This window comes from Stegostoma tigrinum, chromosome 7 (assembly GCF_030684315.1).
Source record: "Stegostoma tigrinum isolate sSteTig4 chromosome 7, sSteTig4.hap1, whole genome shotgun sequence".
NCBI classification, from domain to species: Eukaryota; Metazoa; Chordata; class Chondrichthyes; order Orectolobiformes; family Stegostomatidae; genus Stegostoma; species Stegostoma tigrinum.
Window position 1 is genome coordinate 27376162 of NC_081360.1, and position 20931 is coordinate 27397092.

At 39.3% G+C, this 20931-nt stretch overlaps 1 protein-coding gene across 5 annotated transcripts in view; it reads right to left on the reverse strand.

The window, feature by feature from the left end:
- The window catches only part of pikfyve (phosphoinositide kinase, FYVE finger containing), a 119825-nt gene that overhangs the window by 8621 nt on the left and 90273 nt on the right, over positions 1–20931 (reverse strand). For 3 of the 5 annotated variants that reach the window (XM_048534186.2, XM_048534189.2, XM_048534184.2), the window contains 14 exons: positions 19665–19843; positions 18486–18599; positions 18285–18393; positions 17992–18146; positions 17340–17430; positions 15986–16046; positions 14716–14871; positions 13644–13764; positions 10811–10906; positions 10628–10711; positions 10036–10127; positions 9690–9854; positions 3463–3519; positions 1602–1778 (listed from right to left, as the gene is read on the reverse strand). In XM_048534186.2, coding sequence (XP_048390143.2) covers positions 1602–1778; positions 3463–3519; positions 9690–9854; positions 10036–10127; positions 10628–10711; positions 10811–10906; positions 13644–13764; positions 14716–14871; positions 15986–16046; positions 17340–17430; positions 17992–18146; positions 18285–18393; positions 18486–18599; positions 19665–19843 — 1657 coding nt within the window. The remainder of the gene's footprint in view (positions 1–1601; positions 1779–3462; positions 3520–9689; positions 9855–10035; positions 10128–10627; positions 10712–10810; positions 10907–13643; positions 13765–14715; positions 14872–15985; positions 16047–17339; positions 17431–17991; positions 18147–18284; positions 18394–18485; positions 18600–19664; positions 19844–20931) is intronic. The other 2 variants (XM_048534185.2, XM_048534188.2) reach the window with 2 other exon arrangements.

Sequence of the window (20931 nt, forward strand, 5' to 3'; positions counted from 1 at the left end):
TCTCAATTGCCTTGTTTTGCTTCAACATGGTTAATGTGATCTTCTGTTAGGTCTTGTTAAAATATGATTGAACTGCAAGGCACTGATATGCACCCATCCCTTCCTCCCACCCCAAGCCGCACCTCCATCTCCTTCCTACTAACCTCATCCCACCTCCTTGACCTGTCCGTCTTCCCTGGACTGACCTATCCCCTCCCTACCTATACTCTCCACCTATCTTCTTTTCTCTCCATCTTCGGTCCGCCTCCCCCTCTCTCCCTATTTATTCCAGAACCCTCACCCCATCACCCTCTCTGATGAAGGGTCTAGGCCCGAAACGTCGGCTTTTGTGCTCCTGAGATGCGGCTTGGCCTACTGTGTTCATCCAGCTTCACACTTTGTTATCTTGCCTCCTCTCAATGCTGTCACTAGTATGGTAAAGGCTCATCAACTTCTTTTCTTCAGTATAATTGTTTTTAGTTTTTAGTAAAGGTGAATTTAAGTGTGTGATGGTGGTGAACAGGGAAAGGTCATAATCGCTCAATTCTAAGAAAGTCAACTATTTTCAGCACTGCATGTTACACATTATACAGAAGTACCAAAATGGCATTACTGACAAAAGTTTACAATGATTCTTTAAAACCAAGTAAACTTCTGTTTTTGAAGTGAGCAGAAACTTCAAAAACTTTATAAACCTTATGAGCATGCATCAACATAGAAACTCTCAATTAAAGAACACTGGCATCTTAGGTCTTCTTTCGTATGCCATTTCACACATTAATTGATTTCTAAGTATATTAGAAATGTTTTGAATTCCTATCTCTCTATTCCAACAACTGTAGTTATGTGATTTCACAGGACAAGGTGATTTTTTACCAATTCTCAATACCTGCATTTACAATCAGTGATTTTTTAAAAAAAATTTGGTACTTAAACAATCAAATGGTACATTCTAGGAACGGGGTCTTTGCCCAACATTCATTCTGCGACCAAATGGTTACTTATCCCTTTTGTGATTTGTGGGACCCTGCTAAACACAGTTTCTGTGTTTACCTACAAACTAACACCTGAAGGAGGACTGAGGCTCCAAAAGCTTGTGATTTCAAATAAACCTGTTGGACTATAACCCGGTGTCGTGTGATTTCTGACCTTGTCCAACACCGGCACCTACAAATAATAGCAGCTGCTACACATCAGAGTTAAATTAGAATAGATCATTTTATCCATCCAAAATTATAAGAAAGATTCTAGGGAAATGCAAGTTATAATTTTACGGATTCAACAGAAATAGTACAAGTTTACACTTGGAAATTTTGTAACTCAGAGCTCTCAGTTTGTTATTATAGCTTTTACACATACATTGTGCATTCCAAAGATTCAAATTTAAGTTTTGTACTCTCCCAGTTTGGTAAAACAACAATTCCTCAACCAAGGAGCTGAAAAGAAACTTGCTACTATTTTATATTTATGTTATCTGAAGTATACTTTTGGAATACAAAGTTTGATATTGAAACTCCGTACAGTGCATCAGTAACTGACTTTCTAATTATTTGCATACCATGTTTCAGTAAAACTGTCTTATTGAATCTTCATCATTTCATTGAACCAACAAATTCTTTTACCTTCTGTAGCATAAAAGGCTGCTCCTGACTTGCCTCCTCGGGCTTGCCATGGTGCACAGTGAGACAGCGATCGGATGAAGTCATCCTCATTACTAGCCAAAATCACTTCTCGCATTTTGTGGAATTCTTCAGCATAATAAATTCTACAGTAAAACTTGGCACTGGCATCGGAAAATTCTATGCAAAAATATTTAAAGAAACATTCTTATAAACAAATAAATAATCACCTTGGTCAGCGAAAACTACACAGTCCATTTGTTCTTTTCCTCTGTGGCAAAAGATTAATTCATTCACTCATCACTGTTGCTGACATTGCTACCAAGTGGCAATTACACAACCATAATCTGCTCACTGATGTGCATTCGGATTTCACCTGGACCACTTGGCTCATTACAACTTTAGTCTGGACATGTAAAAAGAGCCAAGTTCAATAAGGGTGGTTAGAGTGACTGTCCTTGGCATTAAGGTAGCACTTGTCTGTGCCAGGTCTCCTGGATGGCCTGTAAAATTAGAGTCAGTGGGAATCGGGGTAAAGCTCTCCACTGACTGGAACTATGCCAAACACAAATGCAAATGGCTGTGGTTATTGGAGATGAATCATTTCAGTCCAAGTACATGTCAGCAGGAGTTCCTCAGGATAGCATCCAAAGACCCAACCATTTTCAAAAACTTCATCAATGACTTTGCCTTCATCATAAAGGTCAGAAGTAATATGTTTGCTGATAACTGCACAAAGTTCAGTATCATTCACACCTCCCCAGATACAGAAACAGACTGTCAATGTGCAGCACGACCTGAAAAATATCAGTGACCATGTCCAGCAAGAAAGAACTTAACCACTTCCTCCTGACATTCATTGCTATTTCTATTGCTGTATCTTCTACTAGCTACCATTCTTGAAAAACTAGTTTAACTTTATAAATGATTCAAACTACAAGATATGGGGAATTCTATGTGAATAGCCTCATGGGAAATAAGTGCCACTCTATAAGGCACAAATCATGTGTGATGGAATATTCTCCTCTGGCCTAGATTAGCAAGGTTCCAACACTCAAAGGTGGTTGACACTGAATCAGCACAGTTGTTTGGCAATCCATTCGTTACCCTAAACATTCACTACTGATGCACAGTAGCACCAGTGGGGACTTGGAACAATATTGCATTGGGGCACAAATCCTGGAACTCCATTCCCAGTAGCACTATGCAATAGAGTAAGCACTGGCTGAAGGTAGCAGCTCATCAACATCTTCCCCAAGGGCGATTAAAATGAAACACTGGTGTAGTATTAAGTCACTATACTAGCAATACCATGGCCCAGGCTAACACTGGACTCCGCGTTCATATCCCACTGCAGCAGCCGATGGAATTTAAACTCAATCAATAAAATCTGAAAATTGGAAACTCTTTCAGTAATAGTGACAAAGAAATTACCATTGATTGTTGTAAAAAATCATCTAATTCACTATTGTCCTTACCTAGCCTGATCCACATATGATTCCAGATCCAGTGACTCTGAACTGCCCCGGCAAACCACTCGTTTCATAAGCAATAAACGGATGGGAAGCAAAACTGGCTGATATTCCATGAAGGAATAAAAACCAATTGCTGGAAAGTGATCAGATGCAGGAAGTTCATTCCATTCTTTCTTTTCCTTGCTTTGAGGCATTCAGGGCAAATATATTCCTTACACTGAAGTCAGCCAAATTTGCTGCTAACTTGAAGCATCCTGATTTGTATCCGAGTCAAAATCATGTTGTGCATTAATACAGTTAGTCATTAATAAGTATAAATAAAAATGTATCTGACACTGAAATAAAGAAACATACTCTATGAAGTTCAAAAGGTTGTCAATAACACTTACGAAGTTCCACATGTGGGTTTCCAAGTTGCTTCTTTTGTTTGTCTCCATCACCGTCATCTAAAATAAACAACATTGAACAACTTGGGGAATATGGGCTGATGGATCTTAAACTCTTTTTAGCATTTAGTTCACTGTAGCCTGCGTAAAAGTTAGTTTGTTCACTTCACTAAAAATTTAAGAACATCATAAGGAGCTGGATGATATCATTCTTAACTCTCATCTGCATTTACATTATAATAAGACCTTGTCAAATTTCAGATCTGCAACCTTTACTTCATACACACAATTGTCATTTTAAGGCATACATTGGAGACAATTTGAAGCTGAAAACAATTTGTTGGTCAGATCAAGCAAACAAACTTATACACATCATCCAAATTAATATAAATGGGTTCATGTTAGTGATGTATGGAAGATTTTAAAAACATATTTCTATGTTCTAAATTTGATTCAATATACTAGATTAAGGTGATTGGATTTTGATGAACAGCATCAGTATCTTGATTACTGCAGTAAATGTAAGTGCAAAATTATACAGCAGAAATAATCAAATTAAAAGTAACTCATCATAGCTGCAAATCCAAAATCAGTAATTAGCCATCATACCCAGGTTTTCTTCCACTAACAAACAGTATATCCTATTCAATTCAATGAGAAAATTACACGCATCATAAACTTATCTGTGAGACCTATTAAAAACTGATTAACTTTTACTAGAAATATTGCTGACACAAAAGCTTTGTTGAATTTAGATCTTTACACATTGTAATTAGAGCTTAAACATGTATATAACCCTGGAAAAAACAATACTTTCTAAAGAAAATTATCTTCAGTCTTTTTTGCTGCTTCAGTCTTAAGTGGCAAGACTGTTTGGTTTCTTTGAGTAGTGGCAGAAGCCAATTAGTCAGGCTGAGCTAAACAACAAGTGCTTTGAAGGAATTTGAAGTTTAGAACTTCATGGAAGTGGTTCTAATCCTGACTTGCCAATTACATTAAAATATTAATTTTACATACACAAACATGCATCCAAGTTCATCATGTTAATGAGGTCATTTCTTACTTTTGTATCTGCAGAAAATCATTTACAGTGAAAGTAAACATCTTGACTTCTCATTTTGATATGTGTGCCATACAAATTTATTGACTCTGAAATTAGTTCTAATGCTTTTAAATTGCTTTGCAGAGATACTGTGTCTTTGGACACCAGAAGAACAGATCTCATTTTATCCATTCTTTGCATTGGTTTCAAAAGGTTTTAAAATCTTAAGAACTGCAACAATGCAAAAGCGACATCTTTCAACTAGTAGTCAAAATATGGCCAGCAAATCTTCTACAGCAAGTCCATTTATGATGTAATCAGAGATAATGGGAACTGCAGATGCTGGAGAATCCGAGATAACAAAGTGTGGAGCTGGATGAACACAGCAGGCCAAGCAACATCTTAGTAGCACAAAAACTGACGTTTCGGGCCTAGACCCTTCATCAGAAAAGGGAGATGGGGACAGCGTTCTGAAAAAAATAGGAAGAGAGGGGGAGGTGGATTGAAGATGGATAGAGGAGAAGATAGGTGGAGAGGAGAGTATAGGTGGGGAGGTAGGGAGGGTATAGGTCAGTCCGGGGAGGACGGACAGGGCAAGGGGGTGGGATGAGGTTGGAAGGTAGGAAATTGAGGTGCAGCTTGAGGTGGGAGGAGGGGATAGGTCAGAAGAAGAACAGGTTAGGGAGGTGGGGACGAGCTGGGCTGGTTTTGGGATGCAACTGGGGGAAGAGGAGATTTTGAAACTTGTGAAATCCACATTGATACCATTGGGCTGCAGGGTTCCCAAGCAGATTATGAGTTGCTGTTCCTGCAACCTTCGGGTGGCATCATTATGGCACTGCAGGAGGCCCAGGATGGACATGTCGTCTACCGAATGGGAGGGGGAGTGAAAATGGTTCGCGACTGAGAGGTGCAGTGGTTTACTGCGAACCAAGCGCAGGTGTTTTGCAAAGCAGTCTCCAAACCTCCGCTTGGTTTCCCCAATGTAGAGAATGCCACGCCGGGTACAGCGGATAGAGTATACCACATTGGCAGATGTGGAGGTGAACATCTGCTTGATGTGGAAAGTCATCTTGGGGCCTGGGATGGGGGTGAGGGAGGTGGTGTGGGGGTAAGTGTGGCACTTCCTGCGGATGCAGGGGAAAGTGCTGGGTGTGGTGGGGTTGGAGGGGAGTGTGGAGCGGATGCTCTGGAAGGCAGACAAGGGTGGGGATGGAAAAATGTTTTTAGTGGTGGGGTTGGATTGTAGATGACAGAAGTGTTGGAGGATGATGCATTGTATCCGGAGGTTGGTGGGGTGGTATGTGAGGACTAGGGGGATTCTCTTTTGGCATTTATTGTGGGGGGGGGGGGGTGTGTGTGTGAGGGATGAGTTGTGGGAAATGTGGGAGACTCGGTTGAGGGCGTTCTTGACAACTGTGGGGTGGGGAGGAGTTGCGGTCCTTGAAGAACGTGGACATCTGGGATGTATGGGAGTGGAATGCCTCATCCTGGGAGCAGATGCGGTGGGGGCGAAAGAATTGGGAATAGGGGATGGAATTTTTGCAGGAAGGTGGGTGGGAGGAGGTGTATTCTAGGTAGCCGTGGGAGCCTGTGGGCTTGAAATGGACATCAGTTGCAAGCTGGTTGCCTGAGATGGAGACTGAGAGGTCCAGGAAGGTGAGGGATGTGTTGGAAATGGTCCGGGTGAACTTGAAGTTGGGGTGGAAGGTGGTGAAGTGGATGAACTGTTCGAGCTCCTTTTGGGAGCACGAGGCGGCGCCAATACAGTCATCAATGTAACGGAGGAAGAGGTGTGGTTTGGGGCCAGTGTAGGTGCGGAAGAGGGACTGTTCCACATAACCTACAAAGAGGCAGGCATAGCTTGGGCCCATGCGGGTACCCATGGCCACCCCCTTTGTCTGTCGGAAGTGGGAGGAATTGAAAGAGACATTGTTGAAGGTGAGGACGAGTTCGGCTAGGCTGATGAGGGTGTCGGTGGAGGGTGACTGGTTGGGTCTGCGGGACAGGAAGAAGCGGAGGGCCTTTAGGCCATCTGCATGGGGAATGCTCGTGTATAGGGACTGGACGTCCATGGTGAAAATGAGGTGTTGGGGACTGGGGAATTGGAAGTTCTTCCTCTCACCTATTCCCTCCTCCCACCTCAAGCCGCACCTCCATTTCCTACCTGCTGACCTCATCCCGTCTCCTTGACCTGTCTGTCCTCCCCGGACTGACCTATCCCCTTCCTACCTCCCGACCTATACTCTCCTCTCCACCTGTCTTCTCCTCTATCCACCTTCTGTCCGCCTCCCACTCTCTCCCTATTTATTTCAGAATCCTCTCCCCATCCCCCTTTTCTGATGAAGGGTCTAGGCCCGAAACGTCAGCTTTTGTGTTCCTAAGATGCTGCTTGGCCTGCTGTGTTCATCTAGCTCCACACTTTGTCAATTTATGACGTGCACAGGTTGACGTCTGAGATCTCAACTTTTTAAACCATACATTTGCACCCATGAATTTATTGCTGTAAATTAATATATGTGTAAATCTGACCAAAGAAAATTAGGAGAAGCATGTTGGCAAGGGTATATCAAAAAATACATTAAACATTTGACAGCAGACAGACAACAGCTATAGTTGAAATTTTAAAAATCAAAAACTGATACATTTTTCTCAGGCACAAAACACTGAAGGGGAAAGACTAATCACCATGGTTAAAAAAGAAGTTAAAGATTGTATTACATTAAAGGAAGTTGCTTACAAGAATGCCAGAAATAGTGGTAAACTAGAAGATTGTGAACAGTTTAATACACAAAAGAAGGACCAAGATACTGATCAAGAACAGGGCAAGATACGATGAATGCAAATTAGCAAGGTACCTTAAGGAGGACTATAAAAAACTTTTATTGATACGTGAAAGGAAAATATGAGCAAGGATAAATGTGGGCCCATTATAGGCAAGGTATAGGAGAACTTACATTGGAGAATAGAGAACATGCATTAGTCAGTTATTTTGCATCTGTCTTCACAGAAGACAATACAGAATTCCAGAAACATGAGTTACTTGAGTCCCTTGGTCCCCTAAAGAACAAGACGACATTCGTTTTGTAAAAAGATAACTTGAAAACTAATTGGATTGAGGGTTAACAAATTTCCTTCACCAGATTAGCTTCATCCCAGTGCATTGAAACAGGAGGCAATGTATGCATTGGTGGTAATTTCGCACTTTTATAGATACTAGGCAAGGTTCCTATTGTCTGAAAGTAGCAAATGTAACTCCATTGATGAGGAGCAGGAGGAAGAGTGCACAGCTCTAGACATGTTAACGTGATGCCCATAGAAGGGAAATTGTTAGAATGTATTAAAAAGGATGGGGATAACTGAACATTTAGAAAATAATGGCAATTTGGGAGACTCAACATGGATTTATGAAAGGGAAATCATGTTTGACAAACTTGGTATTTTCTCAGGATGTTAAACGTAGTATGGACAAGAGAGGCAAAAAAGGAACCAGTGAATGTAGTGTATTACATTTTCATAAGGCTTTTGATAAGATTTCCATAGGAGGTTAATAAATGAAAACATACGAGAGTGGGAGAGGGAAATATACATGGATGGATTGAGAATTGGTTAACACACAGAAAACAGACCAGGAATAAACAGGCCATTTTCAGGATGGCACGCTGTTACTAGTAGAGTACCTCAAGGGTCAATGCTAGATTCACAAATGCTTATAATCTATGTAAATGATTTGGATGTGGGGATCAGGTAGAATATTACCAAATTTTCAGAGGACACCAAATTGAGTGGGGACATGAGAATGACGCAAGAGGCTCCACATGATAGATGGAAATTAATGAGAAGTTATTCACTCGAGTAAAAAATAATAGAGACACTACAGCGGGCATCCACAAGGATCGGGGTATCCTTACAAGTAATTAAAAGCTAGCATGCAGACGACAGTAAGCAATTAGGATGGCAAAAAAATATGTTTACATTCATTTCAAGGGAATTTATGTATAGAAGTAAAGATGCCTTGCTGTAATTGTACTCAGCCCATTAACACCTCACCTGGGGTACTGTGTACAGTTTTGGTCTCTTTATTTAAAGGAAGAGTATACTTGCCATAGAAGTAGTCAACAAAAGTTCATTACATAAATCCCAGGGTTGTTTCATAACAAGAGATTGAGAAAATTGGGATTATATCGTCCAGAATTTCAGACAATCAGGTGCTATCTTCTTGAAAATTATAAAATTCTTACAGCCAAGGCAATGACCGCAAGGAGCTTGATCACAGGACAAGGGGCAGCCTACTTAAGGTTGAGACAAGGAGGAATTTCTTTACTCAGGATGATGGATCTTGGAATTCTCTACCCCGGAAGGCTGTAGAAGCTTAATCATTAAGCGGGGTCAAGACAGAACATTTATAAGTTTCTGGAGACTAATGGCATTCAGGTTTAAGAAAATAGTGCGGGTAGCTGGCATTCGGGAGATTATCAGCCATGATCTAGAATGGCGGGGCAAGATCAATAGGCTGAAAGGTCTGTTTCTGTTTTTTTTTTAAAAAGGAGCACAGGAGTAGACCAATTGTTACTGATTTACTATGTGTTTGAAAAAGTACTTCAAATGGAGGCAAGTCTGTTATACACTTATTTCAGAGTGTTTCACAGACTTACCTACCTTTAAACTGGCTTTAAATACTAAACAAATGCATAAACTAATATAACCCCTTATTAAAGGGCTAATTCACAGGGAAGGATTAATAGCAGAAAGAATATCAGCTCAATAATTCTGGTAATCAAACATGAGACAGAATATACCAAGATAAAATGGTGTTTTTTTGGGTTGCTAATAACATAGTTATTAAGTATACTAATGAATAAAATTTTCTTATAACAGATGACTCAAAAATATCTTTCATACATTTATGCAATCAAATAAATTCTCCAGTTGCAGAGTTCAGGAAACTAAAACCCTTTACACCTCATAGCCAATTCTCAATGATTGGAGCCAATTGATTCTCATTATTCATTGCTGGTGAATAATAATACCACTGGAGAAAGAAGTGATTTTTTTTCAGCAATTGTTCCAATTTTAATAAAATTTTATACTGAAGTGAGAAGTACTATTAGTGATGTAGAATTCCAAAAGGCACATGAAGTTTCATTCGATTAGGTTTAATGTGTCAGTGACCAGCATTTAACTGTACCTTGTAACTCTGCAGCTTGATTCTCTGCCCTTTCTTTCCCTGATTGAAAGACTTGGTAATAAGCACTATCTGCACCTTGCAAAGTCTCTTTTCTCTGTACGGACAGATCAGGGCTTTTACCCCCTGGACCTCGGAAAAATGACAAAACTCCAGGTGTCTTTCTTGCTAGAAAAGAGCAAGACAATTTCTTTTTATAATTTCTAAATGGATTCTTATCCACTTTTGCTAATAACTACAAGCAGTAAGCCAGCAGTAGCACTGTAGCAAAAACTCTGGTGCTGCTGAGCCGTTATGCAATAATGCACTACAAAGCAAGTATTGTATCTGCCTTTAAAAGTAAACTTACATGTCTGCTCAGATTCTGTACTGCGATTTCCTTGATTGCTGTTGCTTTCTAAATGTCTTGCAGGACTGTTGGCCTTCGGTCTGTCTGCATTACTGAAACACAGCCAATACAAAGAGAGACATTAGGTATAAATATTTTCTTAAAATATATAAAAAGGTTAAATGGATGACACACATACATCTGGATTTCTTTTCATACATAGAAAGGAACAGAAACATTGCAGTGTTTTTCAGTAAAGATTTCAAGGCTATTTCAGAAGTTTGCTCAGCTGGTTCTAACAAAGATTGTAACTAGACAGCAAAGCTTTAATAAAGATTTTAATCGTACTGCTTAAGAAAAACATTGCACAGAAAAGAATAAAAGATGACCAAACATTTGGAAATTTGTAATAGCAGCCTAAAACGGGAAGAACTGAGATGAGCAACACAAAACAAATACTGTGGAAACCTATAGCCAGAACAATATTTAATGTAATAAGAAATTCCAAGATGCTTCATTAAAAGAAAAACCCTAAAAACAAAACGCTGTTATGATCCATGTAATTTGCCTTTACGGTGTTTCACATGCTCCCACTTCACCCCCATCCAATTACTTTGCTTGTTGTATTCCTTCATCATTCCCATTCGTCATGCATTCTCGTCCAAGATCTTCCACAGCATTCTTGTATTCCTTGCAACTATAGAAAACATTAAAATGTTAAAGGCCAAAGTTTACATTATGAACATAATGCACGTCAAAAAGAACAATGCTTTAAAACAAAAAACACGCATCGTACCTGAGAGCAAATGCAATGATCGAACTTGGCTCTTTCTCACATACTGTAATTGGTACACGTTCGTGGTCCCACATCAGGTAATGCTTATCAGGGTCACTGGTAAAGAATTAAAAATTCATGTAACAAACAAAATAGTTTAATATGCTACTTATACACACAACCCTGACCATAGACCGAGATTGTATTTAGAAATATTAAATACCTGAAGAAGACAAATTGCTTTAAAAATGCTGAGGAATCCATGTTTCATTGTATTGATTTTACGAGCATTCAAGAGAGGACAGCAAGAAAGAATGTAATGCTAATCTGTTGGACTTCTGAGAGGTAAAAACAAGATGTTGGAATAGGGGAGCCAGTGGATGTATTATCCACTTTTGCTAATAACTACAAGCAGCAAGCCAACTGCTTGATGGGCAACAATGTTTCACGCTGAGAGCTTGAATCACTTCTAATTCTTATTGTACTTTGGTTTTAAGTAACATTAAACATAAATTGTGCAAGTTGAAATATATTAAGCTTGATCTTTGCATCAGGGTAATCTAATGTTCACGATTAGTTACTTAAAGCGCAAGTGAAATGCACAAACGTTTTTGCACAGTAAGTCTCCAGTTCAGAACACAAATCAATTCTAGATATTCTGGTTTCACTCAAGTTATTGGAAACTAGGAACACAACATATAGAAATGAAATTGAAATTGTGATCGACTGCAACAGAAAGACGTCTTTTTAAAAAAAGTACATATGAGCATACAAAACAGAAGCATGCATGGGCTGTTCAGCCTATCAAGCTTACTCAACCATTTGTGAAAGTCATGGATGATCTGATAATTAACCTGAAATCTGCTTTCCCACTTGCCCTTGATAACTGCTTAGCCCTGTTTAACACTAACCTCTCTACCTCATTTTTAGGAAAAAACGAGTTCCAAAGATACACAGCGCCCCCTCCCCCTCACCGAGAGAAACAATTTTGTCCAATACCTGCTCTAAATGGCCACACTTGACTTCTCAAACAGTGACCCTTAGTTCTAAATTCACCCAAAACAGGTAATCTCCTCTCCACATCTATCCCTTCAAGACCCTGCAGGATCTTATCTGTTACAATCATTTTGCCTCTTACTTTTCCGAACTCCAGTGGATACATTGGACAGGTTGGCTCCGTTCCTCATAAGGCAAATCCCCATTCCACACGTTAGTCTAATAAACGTTCTTGGAGTTGCTTGCAGTACATCTATATCTTCCCTTAAGGGAATCAAAACTGAACAGTGTTTCAGATGTAGTCTCATGAGTACCCCTGCAACGGAAGCATAGCCTCCCTGCTTTTGTAATCAATTGCCCTTGTGGTAAATAAAGACATGCCCTTACCTTTCCTAATTACTTGCTTTAGACGTACATTAACCTTTTACGATCAATGCACCAGGTCATCCAGATATCCCTACATCTCAAAGCTTTGCAACCTCTTATCATTTAGATATGATTCTTTTTGCTAATTTGGACAACTTTATGTTTTCCCAACCTAAACTCCTTTGCCACATTTTTTCAAATTAACTTACCCTATCCACCCATCTATATTTTCGTGGTCTCGTGTCCTCTTCACAACTTAGTTCCCTTCTCTGTGTTATCTCTTCAACACAGGTCATTTACATTCAGTGTAACCAGATAAGATCCCAACAGGAATCCTTGTGGCATTCCACCTGTCACACCTTTTCAATCTGAAAAAGATACATGTACATCTACTCTCTGCTTCCTGTCGGCCAGCCAATCTTCTTCAATGTCAATATGCTACCCTCTCCAACATGAACTTTAATTTTACACAAAAAAACTTTAATGTGGCATCTTCTGGAAATCTAAATACAATATGTCCATTGGCGCTTCTATGCCAACGTCTTTTTTTACGTCCCCGAGAAGTCCAACAGATTAGCATTACATTCTTTCTTATTGTCCTCTCTTGAATGGTGCCATGGTCAGTTAACATACACACACACCGCAGTCCTGATTCTCATCCTAACTGGATGCAATAACGTCAAACTTTTTTTGGAAAATTGCAAAGGCTGAGCTGACTGCACTCCTTATCTGCCTCTCAGTCACACTCTTCTCCCTGAACTCCTTTCAAATCAGATGACCCAACTCCAAGGGATGGAACCGCTTTCTGGTACAAAGATTTGTTTGATTTGTCATGGTGTCTGTAGTTCAGCCTCCAGATCAAACCGAGTTGAAGCAGTTTGAACTCCAAATGCTTACGGCATATATGCTTACTCTGGATAAAACTGGCATCCAGGAACTCCCATATGCCGAAACTGTGAACATCACCTGTCTTGGCATCCTTAATATGTTCTAATTAATTATATTACTTTATTTTATAGTTAATTTTTTTTGTATGTTTTATTAACGTTACCACCAGTTGCTAAAGCACGTTGAATTTTAGCAAATAAATTAATCTTAGTTATTTACCAGATACTCACCAAAATAACTGTACTAGAATTCCTGAGGCTGAAAATGTTTTGAAAGCAAAAACAGAACACCTCTCTTCTTTCCTCCCAAAATTTCCTTAATCACTGAACTTCCATACTCTATAAATCATACTAAATTAGCTAGGTTTGTTCGCACCTAAGACAAAAGGCCATGCTGACTCACTTAATGAGGATGTAGTTTCAACTGGTTCTTAATTATCTGTTATTTCACTGATAGCCTTGTTAAAACCCTGCTTAAGGTTGGCAACTACAGAATTTACACTGTAAATTTCAGTTTAATACTAAGTACAAACTAGAATAGACTTTCTTACCCAACAACCGTATTTGACTTTAAAAATGTGTCGACAGAACAAAAAAAAACTTACAATGGGAAAGGAATGGAGTTGTAACTGCTTCCAGGAAGAAGATTTGCAAAAATAGCCTTCATAGTTGACTTTTCTTTTACTTGACTGTCACTGGAGCCCAAAAGGTGCCCATCGTATACATCTGCAAGTTTAACATAATATGTTAAAACTCATTATTTTGAGAAGGCTGTCACACAAATGCAAGGAGTTTAAAAGATGTCAAAATCTCAAATGCACCCCAGTACATTTCCACCTGGACTACTTGAAGCAAGATAACTCAATACGCAGAATGGCTAGTGTGTCAATGCTATTGTTTGCGCAAAAAAAATTGAACAAATGGCTTCATTTAAAGGCAGCATATTTATTATCCAAAATAAAGTAAATAAAAGAAGTTAGTTCTAGCAAAATCAGTCACTGACAAAGTGCAGAGACTCAATGTGCCAATTTCCTGCATGACAAACTTAAAAGTGCATTACAGGATATAGCAATGAAATTTCCTTGTTTCATTACATTCCTTTCTTTGGCCCAGAGATAAAACATGCAGCCTAATGTTGGGAACATGCTAAAGTATAAATATAACAAAAGTATAGGTAACAGTTTAGTTAACTGCATATTTGTAATTTACCAACTAAATCCTCAGTTTTTTTTTTAAGCCAATATTCCATGCTGTCATTCAAAAGAAACCCATGGAATTGACTGACTTTCAATTTATTTGGCCAAGTAAGCTTATTTGAAGTGTAACAGCAATATGCTAAAAACATTTTTTTAAAAATTTGCTCCAATGACTAAAGCCGGGTTTAAAATACAGGAGAGTGTTGAACACTCCTGATCTAGTTGTCACACACTGCACTATAAAAGTTATCAATAGTTAACATAGTAAACTTTTATTTTCAGCAATGCACAACAGAATAGCAGTCGGGCATGCAGCCCTCAAACAACACCTGCGGACAGAGGAACAGAATTAATTATTTAGACAGACATTAACACTCTTTCTTTGCAGATGCTAGTCAGGCCTGCTGAACAATTCCAGCACTGTGTTTCTATTCCTCATGCACGTCACTGATGCTGAAAAATCTTTTCATGAACTTCCTACCATCAGAATTGTTGGTATCCTGGTCACTGATAACAGACACTGTGGGAATATTGAGTCCAGCAGGTACTTGTTCAGTGCATACATCTGGGCAGGAGGGCAAGTGAGAATTGGCAGTGTTGGTAGAGTTAGCTGCCATGGTGGGCAATAAGCGATCTTCTGGAAGACAGAATTTATTTTCATCATACATTGGTTTCATAAGTTTGAGATCACAAAAGTTGATGCTAAATTAACTATTTTATTGCTGAGAAAATTACTTTTAACAAATATAAAAAAACTTAAAAAAAATACACCAAAATAAAAAAAAGTTAAACCTAAGCTTACAGATGGCCTACATCAGATAGCAGTGTTTGCTGCATTCGAAAGTACGTTATAATATATATATAAAACTTAACCCTCTTTATATCAATCATCCCTCTATTATACATGGTGCTTGAGTTGCAATGTTAATTCTACAATATACGGAATAGAACTTTAATTTCTGATCATATTGAAGATGTGTTGCAAACAAAATCATTCAGGCAGGGTAGTAGGACAAACATTGAGCTGTGAAATGATACATAAATTTGAACCCTCAATTCTCAAGTAACAACTAAATAGGGGCCTGTCTGTAAAATACTGTCTAGCAAAAACAAGGTGATCCCTGGAAGGGAATGTGTACCTTGCCTACTTGCAGAACAGAACACTGGGCGTTACAGAAGCTGAATCATAAAAAGGGAGAACTACTCCCCATTTTCCACCCAACATAAACAAAAAAAAACTGACGGAGAAAATGAGAGTACAACATTTCAGACGAAATTTTCTTGACAGATGTACAAATAACTCTCATTAGTTCAGCTGCCAAATATGAATGCACATCAATATTCCAAAACTAGGTTTCAGGTAAACTTTACTAAATTAAAGCAGGCTACGAAGTTTATTTGTTACTTTATTTTTCTCTTTGATTTACATTGCTTCCAAGATTGGGAAATTGAATTTTTAAAAATGATATAGCCACTGGAACAGAATGCAAGTAAGCTTCATGCAGCTTGAGATCAACTCCTGTACAGGAGCAACAAAACAAAATAAAAACTGCATATACCAGAATCCATGAAGATGAACAGCTCTGCCATGAAAAAGGCAGAGGCAATCTATTGCGTGATGAGGAGGCTTTAACCGATTAAGGGCATGAACATACCCACAGTACAGAATGTGTATTTTAGCAGAGATGCTTGGTTTATCGTAATGAAGCTCTTTGCATACTGATTAAATTTTGAAAAAGACCAAGCCAAACCTTTATCGCCATTTGGTAGCACTAAAGCTGAACTGCATGGAGACGTATCCAGGACACTGCTCTGTAAAAGACATTAATAACACACAATGAAAGAAATGGAAACTAAAAACATAATAAAAATTTGAAAGCTCAACAAACGGTCAGGTCAACAGTGCATTATGAATATGAAATAAGGTAGTTTTAAAATTGTTGGTTCCGATTGAATGTAAAACAGCATATTCTTAAAAAGGCAAACAATATGCAGCTATGTTGGACGCCATCTGGTTACAAGTCAAGTCACATTTACCATTTGAATGGAGGTCCAGGCTATGATTAATTGAAGCCTGTCATACGTAAAACAGCATATTCTTAAAAAGGCAAACAATATGCAGCTATGTTGGACGCCATCTGGTTACAAGTCAAGTCACATTTACCATTTGAATGGAGGTCCAGGCTATGATTAATTGAAGCCTGTCATATTCCACACCCGAACACAAAGAAACACAGTCAGTTGTCCTTGCTCTGTGAAGACATGGATTCCCAGGCAGACATGCTGGCAGCTGCCACTACAGGCAACAGGGAAAATATGTTCCCTACTAGGTACGAGGAAAAATGCTAATGAATGTTGCCCTCTGGTCAAAGCGAAGAAACCTACAGAGATCCAAGGACACTGGAAAGCAATCATGAGGATGAGCCTTACTGCAGGAAGTTGCTTTGGGAATTTTCACAACTATGGAAAAAGGACTTTTGATGGTCAGTGAACATTACGACTTGGTGAAATGGGGAGAAGTGGAAGCACAGTAGGAGCGATGTTGTAAAATCTGCAATTCTGCAGAGGTGTATATACATGATGCAGTGTTATTGGTTATATTAAAACATTAAAAAAGTTATTACTTCTGTAGATTAAAGCATTGCTTCCCAAACCTTTTGCAAACTGTGACTCTATACAGAGGTCTGAAATATTATGAAATTGTTATGACCACCCTGAGGACTTTGAGAGAAGCTGAGGGTAACACGGGTAGGTCGATCGATGACGGATGGGGATGGGGGAGTAGACCTGCAAAGAATAGGGAAGTGGTGGGGTGGGGAGGGGAATGCAGAGCATTTTGGAGTCTTTATATTAGATTTCCTGCACCTGCAATTCTTCATTTTATATTGAAATAAAGCAAAATATAAATAATATAACATGTGTGCCTTCAATTCAGAAAACAAAACACTTCTGCTTTGCTGACAACCACACTTTGGGATCAAGAAAGAAAGGAGAGAGTTGGACACTGAAGCACAGAGAATATAAGTGAAACTGTAAATGAAGTAAAGGGGGAAAAGGGTGCAATCATTAGTTGAGTTAATACAAGTTAATCAATAAGTTGATTACCTTGGTTTCTTCAGTTGACCTCAATCTACCAGGACTTGGTGGTACTGCTGGTCGTTTCCGACCCTTTTCTTGTTGAAACAGATCCTGTAGTCTGCAAGAAAGGGTTTATGTTTTTAAAAAACAGTTCAGGCTATACTATAAAATTTATTAGAATCTATTGAGCTATCCAAACAGGATAAACACTGCGCACCCTCAAAAAAAATTAAAAACAATAACTGGTCTTATCTGCACCAATTAGATAACTGGCAATTAAATATTATCAATCAATTGACGATACTAAACTATATTTCATACAGCTTGTAAATAAATAGGCTATCACCGTTATTTGTTATTCAATAACCACTCTTCTTAACCTTAAATATTTTTAATCAACTTGGTCAGTGATGTTAAGACACATCTTTGAAGTGAGAGAGGATGTGACCCCAGGTCTCTGGCTCAGTGGTAGAGACACTAAAACTACACCACACGAGCCTGAAAACTGAATTTCAATCCAAAGCTTCAATCTGCTTGAATGCAGTACAATGTTCTTTAGTTTTATGTGATATTAACAGTGTTATTGTAACTTTGTATTCTTATATGTAATGCAAATTATTAAAGCCAGTTATTTTGAACTGACAAGTATATGAAGTCATTATCGTAGCCTCAATCCCACCTGTTATTCCAAGCCTGTAACAGCTCACACAAATTCTGTTTCTTGGTAATTAAGCAATCGTCCAAAAATACCAACTGCTGAGGGTTGTCGACGGAGGAGGTCAGTAATCTTGCTTGAGTTTTTTCAAACCAGTTTAGAAACTCTGCCTCTTCCATCTGTATCCACAAAGAAAACACATCAGCCTCAAGAAGGAACAAGTTTAATGAGAGGGAAGGGAGCTTTAAACATTAGACAAAATTTTAAATATTATTTTACATATGCTGTGTTCAAACTGGTTTGAAAAATATAATTACTTCTTTTTGTGCAAACAAATCTTCAATTTTTTCTTCTCTTGTTTTGTTGAAGGTATCCGTTTTCAGGGACACCAGGCGATCGTCTACTGCTGAGTAGATTTGAGATACCCTGAAAAATAGCCAATATTCATTAATCACCATCTTTAATCAAATTATCCATTAAAAGGAAGAATTTTTTGCCAACTGGGTTCAAAAACTTACTTTTGTGAAAAATCCTTCAAATCCTGAACAATCAATTGCTTTGATGGCATTTGAGGTTTGATGTATATTTCTAGTGGGGGTAGGCAAATTTCAAGTATTCTGATGGGGGAAAAGCTGGTAGTAGAAAAAGTTAACATATTTGTCAGTCAATAGCAGCAATAATACATTTATCGTAAAAAGTAGTTTCTGAAAATGATGCAATTGAACATGTTTAAGATGCCACTAAAATAGCTCAATTCAAAAACAAGAAAAATGAATAAACTGAACACAGAAACATTATTCTGCAATGACCGTTGGAAAATTCTAGCCAATGAGTAGAAATGTTTTTGGTAAAGGGAACATTCCTTGTTAACATTAACAAGGTAGAACCGGGCAAGTTTGGATATCCTCGTGCCATTCCAATTTCTGACTACGACAAAGCAGTGACTGTGAGCCCATCCTACTTCATTGTACTCTGCAGGCTTCAATAGATTGCTATATAAAAAACAAACTGCAGATGTTGAAAATCTGAAGTTGTGAAGAAGGGTCTCTGGACTCAAAGCATTAACTCCGCTTTCGCTCTGTTGGATGCTATCAAATGTGCCGAGTTGCTCCAGCAATACATTTTGTATGTGTACATTGCTCCTGAAGCTTTTCACAAGGGGCTTTTAAAAATGTTTTGGAAATGAAGCAAGAGGAGTTAAATTCCCTGAGGTGCAGGATATTGAAGTTAGCTCCAATATCATCGATGACCTCGATATTATATGCTTAAGTAACTATATGACAATCATATTTTGGACACAATTGAGCAACCATACCAGCGCAGGGTATTAATCATTCTGGATAAAAGATCTGACACTTCGCAAATACAGCAAGTGATTGACAAAACACATCAAGGAACAAAAATCACGTAGATAAAGATAACATGTAAGTCTTATCTATGATTATTCCCTCAAGTGTAACTCTTATATGGATTTAAATAATTTGCTAAACATGCAATGCTCACAAAATAATTTGCAAGAAAATATGACAGGAATATTTCACATCTTCCATGAAGAACAACCAACTACTCAGCAGCGGATTTATATGGTTTCCTAAACATTAATAAAACGTCTTACGTGAATGTAAACAAAATTTTGATTTAAAGCATTGACTATGTGCACTGCATGCTAAAATAGATATGACTAGACTCTTATTTACCTGAATGATGCAACCATTTGATTATAGGAGAAATACTGGTGATAATCGTGATGCATCGAGTGACCACAAGGCTCCGCATTTGCTCTGCGGGTATACTGATAGCCATAGAATCTTAGCTCCAGATATTTGGCAAAGGACATAGACCAAGAATCCCTAGACAGCGGAACCACTGGAGTTACCTACAGTAATACATAATACATCACATACAGTGTAGAAAACAAAATATTTCTTCTACTGAATAAACTTTGGGCGAACACCACTTGACTTTATAAAACGGTCATGGTATGCAAGTGGCTATTTTGAAGATAATGAAATGTGAGGCTGGATGAACACAGCAGGCCAAGCAGCATCTCAGGAGCACAAAAGCTGACGTTTCGGGCCTAGACCCTTCATCAGAGAGGGGAATGGGGAGAGGGAACTGGAATAAATAGGGAGAGAGGGGGAGGCGGACCGAAGATGGAGAGTAAAGAAGATAGGTGGAGAGAGTGTAGGTGGGGAGGTAGGGAGGGGATAGGTCAGTCCAGGGAAGACGGACAGGTCAAGGAGGTGGGATGAGGTTAGTAGGTAGCTGGGGGTGCGGCTTGGGGTGGGAGGAAGGGATGGGTGAGAGGAAGAACCGGTTAGGGAGGCAGAGACAGGCTGGACTGGTTTTGGGATGCAGTGGGTGGGGGGGAAGAGCTGGGCTGGTTGTGTGGTGCAGTGGGGGGAGGGGATGCACTGGGCTGGTTTAGGGATGCAGTAGGGGAAGGGGAGATTTTGAAACTGGTGAAGTCCACATTGATACCATATGGCTGCAGGGTTCCCAGGCGGAATATGAGTTGCTGTTCCTGCAACCTTCGGGTGGCATCATTGTGGCAGTGCAGGAGGCCCATGATGGACATGTCATCAAGAGAATGGGAGGGGGAGTGGAAATGGTTTGCGACTGGGAGGTGCAGTTGTTTGTTGCGAACTGAGCGGAGGTGTTCTGCAAAGCGGTCCCCAAGCCTCCGCTTGGTTTCCCCAATGTAGAGGAAGCCGCACCGGGTACAGTGGATGCAGTATACCACATTGGCAGATGTGCAGGTGAACCTCTGCTTAATGTGGAATGTCATCTTGGGGCCTGGGATGGGAGTGAGGGAGGAGGTGTGGGGACAAGTGTAGCATTTCCTGCGGTTGCAGGGGAAGGTGCCGGGTGTGGTGGGGTTGGAGGGCAGTGTGGAGCGAACAAGGGAGTCACGGAGAGAGTGGTCTCTCCGGAAAGCAGACAGGGGAGGGGATGGAAAAATGT